The sequence below is a fragment of the Echeneis naucrates genome, chromosome 15, assembly GCF_900963305.1.
Source record: "Echeneis naucrates chromosome 15, fEcheNa1.1, whole genome shotgun sequence".
In the NCBI taxonomy this organism is placed as follows: domain Eukaryota; kingdom Metazoa; phylum Chordata; class Actinopteri; order Carangiformes; family Echeneidae; genus Echeneis; species Echeneis naucrates.
Genome location: NC_042525.1, coordinates 16425296 through 16442435, shown reverse-complemented (window position 1 = coordinate 16442435; position 17140 = coordinate 16425296). Strand labels below are relative to the sequence as shown.

At 40.1% G+C, this 17140-nt stretch overlaps 1 protein-coding gene across 1 annotated transcript; it reads left to right on the top strand.

Moving 5' to 3' along the window:
* Positions 1–4850: 4850 nt before the first annotated feature.
* bean1 (brain expressed, associated with NEDD4, 1) lies at positions 4851–16936 on the top strand. The gene is made up of 4 exons (XM_029521839.1): positions 4851–4941; positions 6864–7067; positions 7734–7875; positions 16552–16936. Exons 1-4 carry the CDS (start codon positions 4851–4853, stop codon positions 16934–16936), a joined length of 822 nt encoding a protein of 273 aa, XP_029377699.1.
* The last annotated feature ends 204 nt before the right edge of the window (positions 16937–17140 follow it).

The window sequence follows — 17140 nt, the reverse complement described above, 5'->3', positions numbered from 1 at the left end:
TTCAAAAATGTAATTTTCCTCCCATTTTGAAGAACGTGGGGGGTGTTAGGTGTTTATTATTCTTTGGCTCCATGCTGCAGTGGAGATGTTTTCAATGCCACTTGAGCTGATAGGCTTAAAAATCCAGCTGTGTAGTTAATGTATCCTAATGAGCATCCTGGTCGAACTGCATTGATAGTAATAGGTCTGTGTTAACAGCTGAATTAGCATTCAGTCTCAAATGTAATAAAACAAATTGAGGAGAAGAGATGGCTCACTCTCAACAGTTTACACTTACTGAAGGCACCACATTTTCACATGATACAGTCTAATGTAACATTGTGGGCAATTTTTATTTTTTTTTACCTTTAAACAGGTAAACCAGTGATTGGTCCCTGAGGACTTTTTTTGTTTGTGCACGACAAATTGTCATGGCAACATCGACTGTCCCTTAAGGTCCATGGCAGCGGAATAGTGAAGATAGTGAAGGAGACTAATGGCAAAAAGGTTACTGAGGTTCAGGATATAATCAGATCCAGCTCAGCTCCTCGGCCCACACATGCATGCTGGCTTGAAGGTCAAATACATCTTATTAAGAAATACAGATGTTTTAATGGTCTGAAGAGTGTATCATAGTTGACATAGTTGTGCATGAAAATATATATTTTTTGACTTCTTTTCAACAAGATAATGTACATTTTAACAATTTTATCCACTTTGATGTTTGGTGTTTGCACATTTAATTTGAAAATAAACTAAAACTTTAATATTGTTCCAGTTCTAGCTAGTAAATGACTAAACTGGTGAATAGCGCCTGAAGAGTCTCCTCAACAGTATGTCAACTATCAGCTCCAAGTTTGTGAGCAGTGATTTTTGTGTTATATTCATTAATTCATTTATCTTCTACCGCTTATCTATTTCCGTGTTGAAGGGGGTGCTGGAACCAATTCCAGCTCACGTTGGGTGAGGGTGGGGTACAACCTGAACAGGTTGCCAGTCCATCACAGGGCCAACACACAGAGACAGACAGAGACCAACAACCACTCACACTCACACTCAGACCTACGGCCGATTTAGAGTCACCAATTAACTCAAACATGATGTCTTTGGACGGTGGGAGGAAACCCACGCAGACACTGGGAGAACATGCAAACTCTGCTGAAATTGGTTTGATAGACATGCAACGTGTATATCATTGTGGTTGACAAGAAACAGGAAAAGGAGTTATTGCCATTGAAGGTTATTCCCTCTTTCACTTTCGCTGAAAATTGTTGATGACCCTGCCAGTGGCCTGAGCTGAGTTTGTTTTTGTCCCTTATTGAACATCCTTCTCCCAGGAACTTTTTCTGACCTGGAGGTGTACAGTTAGCCAGTACTATGGTATATTTCATATTGAAGAGAAGGTGGTTGTAACTCATGATGACAAGCTGTCAGATTGAATCTCAGTGGCTGCCTGATCCTTTGGCATAATGTATGCAGCTAATGTACAAAGTGATGCAGCGTACACCGCAGCAGTCAATATCACAGTCTTTTAACCTTTATAGCTTGTGACATGCAAAAATAAATGGTGACTAGAGACTCTAAAATCTGCACTGACACACACACACACCATTTTTGTATATGTTGACCTTTAACACCAATTTACCTTTAAGCTTAACATCTGAATTGGGCACATGTTCTGTTATTCTAATTAAGTGTGATATCTTAGTAGATTTATCTTACATTTTCTAGAATACTTTTGTCAGCTCCAAAAGAAATGGGCCTTTCGTAGGCCTGCACCAGCACTTCATCAAAAAATGCAGACTCCTAATTAATTTCCATAATGATGAGGCTTTGTGTTGGCAGAGGAAAGAGTCCTGATGCAGTGGCCATGGCAAAAAAAAACAAAACAAACAAAAAAAACAAACAGCTTCCAGCAAAAAAGTGGATTCTGGTTAAACCCTTGCAATTGTGGATTGCAATGAAAATTCATATGTGTACGTGGGCAGATTTGTAGATGTATACTTTGCAAGGTAATGGTCCTATTCCTCTGTTTAAATTGGAATTATGGAGAGTCCATTATAAAACACTGTGCAGTCTTTTGGCATTTGAGGTATTTCTTCTCCGCAAGGTTGTTGGTGCAACATGCTTTTAGGATTTGTCCTGCAGCACCTCTCCAAACTGAATTTTGTGCAGTTCCGTAAAATAATTCACATCAGCACAGAAACTCTAAGGGTGTCACTAGGTTGTTCCTTGTTTCAGGATAAAAGTACAAGTGTAGATCTGCCTGCAGACAATATCAACTTATGCCTGAAAAGACAAAAGCAGCACGTGAAAAATATTAGAAGCAGAATCTATTGTTGATTAACTCACAGTAAATAAGGCTCGGGTCAACATTCAGCTCAGCACCAGTGTCAGCTTCCGGATTATGGACTGGTCTTTTGTATCACACTACAGTATACTGTATGGTGTGGGAGGTGTTGGCATGTTCCACAGTAAACTTTAGTGACAAGTTGTCAGAGTGAATTACCAATGTTGCTGTTTCATTATATATGAGCATGCAGTATGCCATATACTCTCTGACAAAGCAGTAATCAAGTGTTTTAGAGGGCAATGAGTGTTCTCATCGCTACAGAAGCGCTGCAGGCATGAGCCCTGCTGATATGACTTCAAGCAGGACACTGAATCATTAACACAATCTTTAAATTAAATGCCGGTTAAATGCCGGCTCTGATGGTTCTTGGCAAAATGAATTCCCAGATGGAAATTTGACATCTCAGCCATCCCGGCCTGGTAATTTCTTAGTTTGTCATCCTTCCACATCCTCACTGCTGTCTCACTCTAACCCTTCTGTACTCTTATGTACTGTGGCTCACCATGATTTAAAAGGTGCTGTTGAAATGTGCTGTTGTGTCACTCACTGTGCTGGGTTTGTTACATAGTGAATGTAACATACCTGAGTTATATAGTGAATGTTCACAAAGGACATTTTCACTGAGGCAAATAAAGTGTGACGCAGAAGATTCATGACATCCCTTATTACTGGGTGTCTGAAGATTCATGGCTTCTTGTTAACCTGCTTTCCTATGTTCATTTACACTGATTTATTTCTTGAGATGGGTGTGTAGGGCTAATATTTTTAAACTCTGAGACTCACGCTATCTACAGTTGCCAGACACACACTCTTTTTCTGCTGTATCTCTGCACCTGGTCCCCTAGTCCCCTCAGGATTTTTGAAATATGACGCTATCCCCATTTACTATAGTCCTCCCCTCTCTGTCATTTCTCGTGTTGCCTCTATCCAAACTGTTATGTGCTTCCCTTCACTCTCCCTATTGTTACCCAGCTCCCTGTAGCTCTTCAATTTTCATTCAGTTACAAGTAGCGAATTTCTTCTCTGTTTTTGAAAGGTGAGATTTAATTTTAATTTGAGTGGAGGTAGCATTTACTGTACCAATCCCAAAGAAAAAAAATTAAAAAACCAAAATGAAATGCTTTAGAAGCTTCACCACATCCCTTTAAAACTGGGGAAGGCAGTAATTTTCAATGAGTAAATATTTGCATAATCATCTTTGAGTGCAGTGTAATTCAAGTAGTAAGAGCGCAGTAAATGTCTGCTCCTTCTCCTCCTTCTGGTTTCTGTCGTTAAGGAATTCATGAGAGACTGACCAGTTATAGGTCTCCATCATCCACGCAATACTGCATTAAATTGACTAATCCTCTCTCACATTATAGTTGGGTGTTTGACTGAATCTGAATATGACAATATATAATGATTTTCTTAATCATTTTAGCAGTTGCATGTAGAGACAGTGACATTTTAAACAGCCAAAGATCAGAAATGAGAAATGAATGATTTGAGTATCCTGCAAACTCGATCTAGTGACAAGCGTTACTGTGTGACAATAGCAGCAATGCTGCACAAACATACAGTGTGCTCCCAGCTTAATATTTAATTCCTCTGCCAACTATGGCCACAGCCTCATAGCTGCATCTGTATTGAGTGTGAGTATGAAGCATAAACATCTGCCTACAAGTGGAGCCTTACCTGCCCTGTTTACATTGACAGTTTAAACAGACCAGCTGTGAACCAGCTGTTAAATATATGTGCATTGTTCACAGTTCACTGTCAGTTATCGATCTTTGTTGCTGTAGCAAAAGCAAAAGTGATCAAGTGTCCCTGAGTGTTTCAAAAAGGCACTTATGAATAAAATGTGTTATTATTATTACTACTACTATTATTATTATTATTATTATTATTATTATTATTATTATTATTATTATTATTATTATTTTGTTGTTGTTATTTTTATTATTATTTTTACTCACTCATAACAGCACAAGCGTTGAGATATAGCGTCGTAATTTTTTCTAACTGCTAGAATAAAACAATCAATGTAATTTCACCACAGTCTACTGGTAAAGTTTGGTTTATAGGATCATTTATGAACCATAAACACACTCTTTTACCACTAACCTCAAAATGAACAGAAATAGCTGTAGTAGTTGTATTGCACACTTTAGAGGACCAAAAGAAAGTGAAGCTATGAACATAACATATATGAACAGAACACACAGTACACAAGTCCTTTGACACGTTTAATTAGTTCATTTTCTTGTATCTTTTTCTGTTTGGCTGTCGTGGTTATTTGATATTTCAGTGTCATTTGTTTCGCATTGATTAGTTTTTTTTTTTTTCCAAACTATGTTTGCATCCTATTTGGATGAAAACAAAACTGTTTGTGTGTGTGTGTGTGTGTGTGTGTGTGTGAGCGTGTCTCACTGTGAATCAAAATCTGTAATTATAGATTTCCATGAGAGTTCCCCCTGGAGAGAGCAAGAGAAAATGTAGTTTATGAGAAAGAAATGAGAAGCGAAATTAAGAGAAAATCATGTTAGACAAGGGAGAAGGAGCAGATAAAGAAGTGTGTGAGAGAGGAGATGGCACTGAGAGACGAGAGAGGTCTGCTGGGAATCGTTTGGGTGAGAGAACATTTTCCTCTTCTCGGGAATCTGTGTGAAACCAAATTACTGAGGACAACAGAATTACAGACGCAGACATTCAAGGAGGGGAAAGATGAGAAATGAGCAATATTAAAGCACAGAGACTGAAATGAAAAAGATATTGTGAGTGTAAATCACTTAGAGGTTTTGATTGTGTCTCCTGCTTTACATTCAGCATGACGATAGACAGAAAGAGAGGATGCTGTCTCCTTCTGGGTCAGTCAGGGGCATAAATTACATGTTTTAAATGCTACATTTTGAGAATATTTCTACAAAGCCTTGCTCTCACAATGCAGGCATTCACCGTCACTTCACTGGCTTGGTGACCGCTTATAACTTACACTTTCAAGTCGGAAACCAGTGTTCTCCAAATTAAATAAATCAAAATTTAATCAGTAACATTGCTTTGTTTTTCTTCAGGGAAAGGTTGTGGTTTTGTTTAAAATGAGCACAATGTCAAGGTGTAGTGGAGCGCCGCGTTTGTCACAGTAGTTACAGTAATAAACATGCAGTTAAAGTTAGGGGATCGTTGTGATCATAACTAGAACAAATGAAGTGTTGAGAAGAGACAGGAAACAAAGAGCAGCCTCTATTGTTTTTCATAGTTTTCACAAATTTTTTGTTGTATAGCCCATCCACCATGATCTCTGTGTTACTGTAACACTGCTACCACAGTCATGATTGCTGTAGAGGGTTTTGTCTCTGTAAAACACCAAAACGCCAATATTCAGTGATTTTAAGGAATACATTTTCACTTCACTACATATACAGTAATTGTGGCATTTGGCCAGTGAACCCAGTTGCCATTGTTAAACCTTAGCCAAACAGATTTTTGATGCCAGCAATGTGTACTGTACTTGATAGAATAATGTATCATTGATTTTGCACATCGGAAGCGAACCTCCTCATTTGATTATATTTAAACCTTGAGCAAGTTACATAAAGCGCAAACTGACGATATTGAGTATGACTGCATAGTCTTTGGTTTTAGCAGGACCAAAGGAAAACAGAGAAAAAAATAAACGGGAGTTGTATCCTTTCCCCTCTCTCAGCAATGTCGTGAATACAGCTAGACAGATTCAGAGTGTCTGGTGCTAAGACCGATAAAGCGGGAGACAGGCAGGGAGAGGGTGGACAGGCAGAGCAAACAGATAGATGAGACATTAAGCAGAAGTGGAGAGGAACACGATTGTCTGTAATCCAATGACGATGACGACTGAGAGCGAGGGGCCGTGTGTGTGTGTGTTTAGGCTCAAGCTCTAATTATCTGTCACATACTGAAATGGAATAAGTCCTCAGGGAGAAAGAGAGCAGAAAAGATGGTGAGAGAGGAGAAGCAGGAGAGAGAATAAGGAGGAAAGGCTACGTGTACACAGGAAGACAGCAGTTGCATAACAAGACCTGATGGTGCACTACTGTCACTGTAAGGATAGATGGATGAATATCTTGACAGCTCAGCACAGGCTTTATGGGCTTTTTAACCTTTTTTCTAACACTTTTTGGTGTTGAAGCTGTGATTAACCCACAGTGCACCACCTTACCAGCAACAAAGAGCCAACACACAAAGTTAATTAGGACTTGATGAACATTGTATATTAAATAGCAGCTAAAAAGCCATAATCCAAAGGCACTGGCAGAAACTAAGACAGGACAAGTATTGGCAGATTCAAATTAATGCTAACGTTGCTTCATAGTTTGCCGTGCCTCCCACAAATTGTCAGAAAAAGAAAATTAAGCCTTTTTTCAGTCTTAGGTGACAGGTCTTGTATCTTCCTTTGGCTTTTCTACTTTTATCTTAACATATGGAGTCATTTCTGTCAGGGTGTTTTTCTTTTCCAATATGAACATACATGACACAGTGACAAACACACTCAGTTCCATTTATTTTCATCACCATGTAGTGAGCTCCAACCAGAGCCATGGGGAGTACCCAGACTGCCGCAGTGAGAGGGAGTCGGGAGGCGAGGCGTCTCTCCTGGTGTCTCCGCTGGTGGTGGCGGGGATCGTTATAGGTCTGGTCCTCTTCCTCTCCTGCATCACCATCATTGTCGGCAGCCTGCGAAAAGACAGTCGACTCCGAAACCCACATCTCCGGGCCAGCTACGGTCAGTCTGTAACAACGTTTGACTTTCATACACCTGCACTCATTAATCACTGACTCACAACCTGACCCTCAAGGACTGCGACACAAATAACCCTCAAATGATTATTAACTTATTACTGAAAGATTGTATGGCGTTCACATTTCACAGTAACACACAATCAAATCCATGAGTCTTTGAATTATGTGTCCACAAAATTGATAGGTCCCTCCTTATGTATTCATTTCTAATAGGCTAGTCTAATAAAGATACCAAGATTTAATTTGGTAGATTTCAATATATTTCTGAATTTAGGAAATATAGAATTATATTTTTATGGCTCCTGTTACTCTGAAATTCACTACACCCACAACTCTCAAAGCCCTGCTAAAGGCTTTGACCTGTTTTGACCTGTAAATATTTCGAGGCAGTAGGCAAACACTCAACATTACTTACTGTTACAATAGACTTAAAATGAGGTGAGAGGGAAAACAGATCACCATCCGTCCATCTCATTGTCCTTTGAAATCCTGCTGCAATCCTGTTTCGTCTTTGTATTAGTCATCATATAAGAGGCATCGAATCAAGTCTTGTTTGTTCTGAAAACATATATTAAGTGTACAGGATTAAAAAAAAAAAAAAAAACAGCTAACTAATTTACAGCAGAACAAATGCTTTATGTCTCTGTAGGACCAGATGGTTTTTCCTATGGTGGTTCAGTGGGAGAACTGAGGTCTACCTGCTTAGAAGACTTTCCTCCTGGTTTGGACTTTGACTCATACAGAGACACTCTGTCGCAGGTCAACAGCCTGTATCCAGACTCACCTCCACGGTAAGTGCTTTGTGGAGGTATTGAAGGGAGCTAAATGAAAAGGTATTCACTGCTCATGTTTGTATGAGGTCGAGTGAGTGAGTGGGAGAGGATGTGAGTGAAGGAGGGACGATAATGTTTGATGATGTTTCACTATTGATTGGCCCTCATGGTTCATGGTTTTTTTGTGGTGAAACTTAAGCAAATAAGAGCAAGCAGAGGTGTTTTCTTCACAAAGTTTTACACTTTTCCTCATTTAGAAGAAGATCTACTAAGCAGTTATGTCAAATGTCAAATACAAACTCTAGCTGACAGTTCAGTCTACAGTATGTCCCCTGCTGTTGTCTGTTCTCTTGGTTTGACCCTTCTTCAGCAGTTATCCATTTATTAGAGAGCACTGCTACCTTTAGTGCCCTTTGTGAAGGTGCAGGAATGGGTGTGTGTGTGTGAGAGAGAGAGAGGGGGAGTGTGTGAGCAAAAAAAAAAAAAAAAAAAAAGAATGAGAGGAGGAAAGAGCTTGCAAAAGGCCAATGTCATGGTGTTTTTGAGTTAAATGTCAGCTGGTCTAATTGGCAACTTTAATAATTCACATACATCCCTCCCCTGCAGATTGTGTGTGTGTGTGTGTGTGTGTATTAGTAGTGTATGTGCACTCTGTGTTCTTTTCCTGGTTCTGCCTTCGACACACTGAGTTTACAGAAATGTATCATTCTGAGGTTAATGCATTTCCCATTTTAAAGTTTTCTTCTGTTGAGTCTCCGTGATTGTCTAATAGGAATATAGTTTCCTGTAGTGATTGTAACAGTTGTGATTATTTCGCTTTAGTTTGTGAGACATTATGATGCAGATCAGCACTCTAAGTCACAGTGTACAATTTAAAACTGCTTCAAGTAGGAACAAAACAGTAATGAAATCATCAAACTTTGAGCCAGGAATCTGAGACTGAAGCAACATAACCATCAGCGTATTCAGATAATTTCATGTTCACTTACTTAAGGTAGATTTCCTTAAATGTTGATAACGCTTGTTTCCTTCATCTGGAAGGAAACCATGTAAAAAACGTGACAGAAATATTACATTTCTGTTAACTGATTAGTCAGGCTCAGTTTCATGGTCACCCCAAGAGACACAATCTGGCTGACAAATGAAGCCAACACATAAGTGCTGGATCTGGCTCAGAGGCCAGACAAAATGTTTTTGTGTCTGTAATTAAGCTCCCACTTCATGACAACTGTTTGGGGGTGAATTAACCTCTTTAAATGTTAAAACTTAAGAGGTCTATATCATTTTGGGGTAGCTCCTCCGACAGACAAAAGAGATTATGCTTTCCACCCACCAGCATGTAGCGGGGTCTCAGAACCACACACACCCTGAGTCTTTTCCCATTTTTTGATTAGCCAGGATTTAGGCAGAGTTAGACAGCCAAGACGATGACCATGAAAAACTGAAAAACTTGAAATTGATCTTCTGAATACTGTTGGTGATGTCCCAGAAGCTGTGTTACATGTGAGCTACTGTATGGCTCTCTCTTGATTCATGCTGTTGTAACAGCCCATTGCACAGTTCTTGCAGGTTTTTTGGCCAAACGTTCATCATGTTGAATATGAGGCCAAGGTTCTGTGCTGTGGACTGAACCCAAGCTCCGTCATGTCATTAGTGTTGTGGCAACACTGAATGCATTATCCTGCTGGAGAGATGCATCATATGGCAATGGACACACCTGGTCAGCAGTAGCTTTTAGGTTCACTGTGGTGTTTAAATGATGCCTGGTGCTGCAGGGACTAATGTGGGCCAAGAAGATGTTCCCATCTGTAATTACAGTTACCACCTGACTTCTGATGAAGCCATTCAGTGTTTAGAAAAAACTCCTTAACAGACTGATTAGTAGGACATAACAGGCACCATAACACACTGTTTGTTATTCTGTTTGACTTCAATTCATTTGACAACTACAAACAACATCAACAACAACAACAACAGGAAAAGAAAAGAAGGGGCGATTAAAGGAAAGAGGGAGGAGAAGAAAGAAAGGGGAGCTAGCGAGCTACGTCAGTGTTCTGGCAGGCAACCAGAGTGTTCTGGACAGCCTGTGTGAGAGCCGGACCTTTTGGCCTGGACAATGGGATGAAAGCCAGAGCACACACACACAGACGCACACTCCGAGACACATATTGCATATACATACAGATCAGATTTTTTGTTTACCATAATGCTGGCAGGTTGTTGCTTGGTTCCCTGTCAGCAAGCAGGTAGTTGCAGTCATGTGATGATCCTGCTGTGTGTGTGTATGTGTGTGTGTGTGTGTGTGTGTGTGTGTGTGTGTGTGTGTGTGTGTGTGTGTGCATGTTTGTGTCTGTGTGTATGTGCATGTGTGGGCCACAGATGGTTGAGGAAAACTCAGAGAACTCAGATCAACTGATCGCCTGCTGAGATTGTGAACGTTATGCTTCCGACACAAAAACACACAAAACACATATACTCTGTCTCTCTCTATCTCTTTCAGTCTGTCTCTTCTCTCTCTCTCTCTCTCTCTCTCTCTCTCTCTCTCTCTCTGACACTCACTCACTCACTATTGGATCAGCAGCTCACCTGTGGAGAGTGAAAGCTTCTGCTTCCTCTTGGGGAGAAGCTGGGCAAGCTTTGGCAGACACGCTTGTATACATGAACGCACAGACACACACACTCCCTTTCCTTTCTGACTTGTGTTCTTTAGAATATAAAATAAGAAGCAGAAGCAAGCTGTTGCATAGTTTAGAGAGTTTCAATAACAAGTTGTAAACACTGAACCTATGACACAGCACAACAGAAATACTCTGTCATGGGACCTAGAGCCTGAGAAAGTCTATTGAGTGGACATGTGATATCTGAGGGCTGATCTCTCAAGGAGCATTACTTTTACTGGTACTCAAATATCAGCAAAAACAATATTCATATTATCTATAGATGTTTGTTCACAAAACAGATAGATTCCGACTCTCTCCCCATAACGTGATACAACACACACCACTGCTAACTAACACATGCTTTCAATCAAAGTTCAATCAAGTTGATGTGACCTGACTCTCTATGCTGAAGACTTAGTGTTACTCATTCATCCTTGCCACATCACAACAACTCAAACATCTTCCTTTAACTCCTCTGGGTGCAGGCTAAACTCCTCAATAATGAGTTTCTTTGTATTTAGTTTCCCAACAACTTAATCACATTGTAACATCATGAGACTGTATATATCCATTAAAACTACTAAGTTCATAATTATATCGGAAAATGTCTGTGAAGATTCTCAGAAATCCATGTCATGGATATCAAAGGAAAGTTTATTAGAGGCCAACTGGATTTTTTTTTGTTGATTGAGTTGAAGATGTTTCATTTATCACTGAAGAGACTTATTTAGTTCTCACTAAATACTTGGGATGTTTATCAATGTCATTAATGTCACTTGGTTTATCAGTATTCCTGACAGGATCCCATGTACCGATCATTGAAGATAATATGATTCCATAAATCATCATCAATCGCATGTTGCCAGGTGCACATACTTGGTCAGAAACCCTTTGTAGTTACTATATGATGTGTAATTTTTCATTTTGCCGGGCAGTGCAGTAGGAGAGGTTTGTTGTTATATCAATTGCTGTTCATAACCACAGATTGTAAGTAGAGATGGGTTATACCAGAAATAAATCAAGGTCAAGATGGAACATTTCCAGCACTGCGGTGGGTCCACCGGGGAGTAGAAGTTGATGAGCTATGTGTTGGGTTCGTGTGTGAAGAAAGGAAAATAAATCACACTGTCAGGTGACTGGCAGCTGGAGCTCTTGGCCTCAGGCATGAGTGATCCACAGACTCTGTGATGTCACCCATAGGTTTCTGAGCAATTTTCAAGCGCAGAGTGAGATGCTCCCTTGCCACTATTTTGGCATTGGCTGACTTCCCATAACTCAGAGGTAATCCAAAAAAGGACAAAGAGGTCTAGAGCCTAGACTTCCGTTAATCCCAGTTTGTTGCAAGAGTAAACTCACTCACCTGTTCCCCTTAAGCAGCAGTGCCCTTATTTATGCAGAGCATAAATTTGCGTTGAAATTAGCAATTTTTATGTAAACCTGTTTATTTCTACTACACAGTGGGGCATTTTAAGATGGGTTAGGTTTATGGGGATTGTTTGGAGCCACTCCCAAGCGACCATTTGAGGAAGTGTGGTTTTTGGTATATCAGTGCTTCATTTTTCCAAACTAATGATTACAGGGGGCTCTGAGAGTTTATGTAAAATTTAATTTTAAATCAATAAAAATGCCTTTAGATGTTCATCCGTGGTGAAATACACTATTGAAAGATTAATATAAATAAACTAGCTGATGAAATACAACAGACATGTTGAAAATAATTTGCTTGTCTGTTACTGTTTCATACTATAAGGCCTCATGTTAAGTGTCAGGGAGTGAAGCAAGAAAAAAAGCGTTCACAATGTCTCTGAGCAGTCAAAGAACAGTGAAAACTTCAGAGGAAGGATGATGGTGGGCAGCAAGAATCAAAACTAAACAGCATAAGTGGCAACAAGAGTCTGGAAAAGTAGAGAGAAGTCATGGAGGCTTAATAATCAATCCCAAGAACAACACGGATGTCAACGCAAATTTATCATGTAGAGTGAAAGTCATGTTACCATGAACAGAAAGATTTATAGTACAAGAACAGAGCAACAGCAGACACAGCTTTCTTTTCTGGCCCCTTTAGTAATGTTATCTGATTAAACCTGTTAAAGTGCATGTAAAATTTTGTTTAAACTGTTAAATCACACTCCGGACTTCATGCTGGGAGAGCTTTTATGCTCTAAAAATCAAATTAACTCCGGCACAAGCCACATAGTATACACTCACACCCACACAAACATGCACCGGCGAATCAACCAGTGATCTATACGCTTCTCTTTCTCCACAGGCAAGTCACCCTCACACTGGTAAAAAAAAAAAAAAACAAGGACATGCCAGCTTTATACACACAGACACACACCCGTACACACTCGGACACAGAGGACCATATGCTGTACAATGTAGCTTGAGCTGTCCTGTTTCCAGCACTGTAGAGCGTCACAACCACTGCGTGAGCACATGCCAGAGGTCCTCCCTTTGTACTGACTGCTGTATCTGACTTTGACTTTCTTCTTTATATCCACAAAGGTTTAGGGTCAGAGACTACTTGGTTACAGTCAGGGAAAGGTCATTGTTATTGTTTAAATAAATCAGCACTGAAACATTGGCACATCCCAATTTAAATCCTTAAAATGTCCGTTTTACAGCACTGAAACAATTTTACAGTTTGTCTTTCTTTTTATCGTTGAAGGTAGCCCTGTTAAAAAGGCTGAAAACTCACATAAAGCTGCAGAGTAATTTTCTGTGGCATCATCAGAGACGTCAACCACATTACAATATGATCATGTAATTCATTGTAAAAAAAAAAAAGAAGAAGAAGAAAACGATAACTCATAAAAAGAAAGCAACATTCAGCCTTTCTTTTTTGTGGTAGATTAGTAGAGACCTGTACTGAGCCAGTGATGGAGTTAAAAAGGCTTAGGGAAAGCATAGTTAAGCCTTAAAAGTTGACCAATTTCATTCGTAAAGCACCTTGTATGCAGTTCACTACCTCATAACTATGCACTGGATTTGTCTTTGAAAAGTCTTATTTATGGCAAAGAGCAGTTTCAGAACACAGTGCTGCTTTATCAGCAAGAAATCAATTCATTCACCAAGTACATTCCTCGTGGACTCCGTCTGCCTTTGTCTAAACACTGAAGAATGCTCTTCTGGATATATTGCTTCTCTTCTGCATCATGTGTATGTCATGTGTATGTCTTTTGACCTCAGCTATAGGAGTGGGGCGGGTCAGACAAAGAAAAAGAAAAACGAAAGAAACAGGAAGATGAGAGAGGGAGAGAGGAGAGACTGATCTCCTACAACCAAATACATTTTATAAGCATAATAAGAATAGCTTCATCTTGTTGGGAAAAAAGATTCCCAAAGACTGAGTAGAAATAAAGCTCCTGCCGGCCCATCTAATTAGCAGATTCATTTATGGAATGTGACTAGATCTTAAACAGAAACAGACAGCAGAAACAAACAAAGGCCGACAGAGAAACAGAAGCACTCTCTATCTCCTCACCTTAACTCCCAGCATGGGTCTCAGAGGGGATGAATTATTTTCACCAAGCCACACCTTGCTAACAACGCACACGCACACACACATGCACACACACTCACATTTTAGCAGATCACACCAAAGTGTAAAACCCCACATTCATTATCTGGTGTGAGGTTTCTGCAGAAGCACAAGCCCACAGAGCTGAAGGCTGCAGGGGCGTAGAGGAGCTCATAGCTCCTGAGAGACCAAACACACAGGGATTTACAGTGTGATACAACACTTGCCAAACATGCCCGTCCTGCCCAGCACGCTGTTTCCCCCGCTTCCAATTTTCACCTCAACACGCCTCATTGACATGAATGTTTAAGGCCAGTTTCCCCAAGCAGAAGAAAATAATCAGCAAGAAAAGACTTTAAAAAATTGCCCAATGTTTTGATTTGTGTCCATGTGTGGAGGTGTGTGAGGGTGTCAGGGAGAGAGATTATATAACATTTTTGAAAAAAAAAAACAAAACTATTATTATTTCTGGAAGAAAAAAAAACTCTTATGCAGACTATGACATTTTAAGCTGAAACAATTAAGTCAAGTAAAGAACAATGCGATGTTTTAGTGAAGTCAATTTGCATTGTCTTTCATTGTCATTAGTAATACCTTCAGTCCCATGTGTGCTCATATCCCCGCTGGTTTAGTCAAAGCTTAAATTGGAACGAGTTCCCTGAACCAGCTGCTGAGTTGTTGTTTTTTTTTTTTTATTATTATTATTTAGTCATGTTTGCTCCATCTGGTTTGTTCAGGTAAGTGATTAAGTTGTGACTAAGAAATGAACACGTGGAATTAAATGAGCATTGTGTAGAGCGCACACTGATTTGCAGTGTAGTGATGGCTTTGTTATAGCTCTTTACATCATCAGACGCACATTTCAAGAACTGTATCATTCCCTTTAGCAGTAGGCATTACATCTGACTGACTGAACCTCGTACTCTCACACAGGCACACATGCCCCTGCCCTGCAAACACACACATAAACATGAACCATTAAACACACATTCACATTGCCACCCTAACAGGACTGCTTCTACACACACTGTACTGAAGGAGAAGACGGAAATGTGCGTGGCTAAAAAGAAAGGAGACGCAGAGTCAACGCATTGCGTACACACACATACAAACAGACCTGCACACCACTCGCATCACTGTGGTACCAGGCTGATATAGTTAAGCACTGTGCTGATTGAGTTACTCTGATTTATTGCTTCCTACCCCCCCACACCCCACTGTCATCTACCATTAGCTATTCGCACACAAATGCACACACTGTGATTTTATAATTCTCTTTTCTATTTCATTTTGTTCTGTTTTATGTGTTCTGTTCTCCTCTCTGTTCTCTGCTGGGGGAGTTCATCAGGAAAGTCTGCCAAAACAGCAGGAGGGAGGAAGGAGACTGTGTGTGTGTGTGTGTGTGTGTGTGTGTGTTATGAGGGAGGCCACTACCTTTATGAGTTCCTGCTGGTTCACCATACTGACACTGAAACATGCAGCATTTTCACATTAGTTTCGTTATAAGATTTAAATGTCCAAAAGCAATTACACCTTTGTTATTTATCTACTTAGTTAGATCTGGGTACTTACATCATCCTGAATCTTTCCAGAATTTTCCAGATCAGGAAAACTATGTAATTTTAATCAGGGGCCGTTTCATTTGGTCAACAATGACATCATATTGGTGTGGTGTTTGCACTATTTTCATAATGCACTTTTTACAGCTTTGCATTACATATTTGGCATTCAACATATAATTTCAATACATTTCAATGTGACATATTCCTGTAATTACCATGATATCATACAGACAGCTATTAAAAAAAAAAAAAAAACGTAAAGTGAGGGTTTAAATACATGCAGCAGCATCAGCTCTGGCAGAATTTATGCCACATTTGGCCTGGGTTTCACTGATAATGAAAGCAAATAATTGATTAAGAATTAAAATGCTATTGTGTGTTCATGGGGTCAATTATACAACAAAAATGTGCAAATGTGCGGGCATGAAGGCAGGTGATGTTTTAAGACTTTGTTATATAATATTTTTCACTGAATGTCATTTTTATGTTGCTGTCCATGTGTTGACAGATGAAAGTGGACAGCTGTCAGCACATCATTAAATCAGCTGTGACATAGATCACACATGCACATCTACACACATAAACACAATTCAATTGTATGAAACCACACAAAAGAGCTGCAAAGTGAGAACAGATGTGTGCTTTGGATATAAATTTACAAGTTCTCTTTTTCTTCTGCCTTTGCCTTTCTCTCAAACATAAGTAACATAACTAACTTTCCACGATGATTGAACTGAACGTTGTGTTTATTTTCTATCCTGGTCCTACAAGTTGCAGCTTTGTCTATTAAAAACAAAGGAGAGGGCTGAAACTTTCACAATCCCGGATGTCTGTTGCTGCTCTGGTGACATAAAAAAAATATATCTTGCATCCAAGGCAGGAATGAAGTATAAGTGACATTAATGCTGACTCTGTTACAAATGTTTCATTTTTCTTCTTATCTCCACAGTTACGATGAGTGTGTGGGCCCTGGTTCGACACAGATCTACATACCTACAGATGATCCGCCTCCGTACTCCCTTTTGGACCCCCGTCAGAGGGGGCCAGAGCAGGAAGAGCAGCCTCTCTATACCAGTCCCGATCCTTCTCCGTACTGTGGAGAGGCCTCAGCCAGCGCTTGTTGGTTCTCCCCCACCGATTATTCACTGGGACTGCAGGAGCATCAACACATCGTGTCCATCTCCTTCCCACTGGAGGCAGCACCACCATACGAGTCAGTGTTGGCAGAGCAGGGACACCCCCTCCCTCTGATGCCATGTGACCTTTATAAACACCAGTCAGAGAGAGGAGATGATGGCGGCTCCCAGCAACCTGGAGTGAGCCAGATCTTGTAGGACAATTGATTTAGTTTTCTTCACCTGCACCGTTGGTTGTCCCCCAGCTGAATTAAAAGACATTTGTGATGCGGGGCACAAAATGGCTGTTCGGAGCGGCTTGGACACCAATGAGATGTACACACCTTCCACACAGTTACTCAAACCTAATAAGGGTGAATGTCAGCGTCTCAGCGGACAGACACGCAGCCAGGACTCCAGCTT

Excerpts from the sequence above, each read along its gene's own strand:
- bean1 (XM_029521839.1), top strand. The coding sequence starts at position 4,851 with ATGTTAGACAAGGGAGAAGGAGCAGATAAAGAAGTGTGTGAGAGAGGA. Across the intron at positions 4,942-6,863 it reads GTCTGCTGGGAATCGTTTGG|TGAGCTCCAACCAGAGCCAT; the intron begins GTGAGAGAACAT and ends ATCACCATGTAG. Across the intron at positions 7,876-16,551 it reads TATCCAGACTCACCTCCACG|TTACGATGAGTGTGTGGGCC; the intron begins GTAAGTGCTTTG and ends TTATCTCCACAG.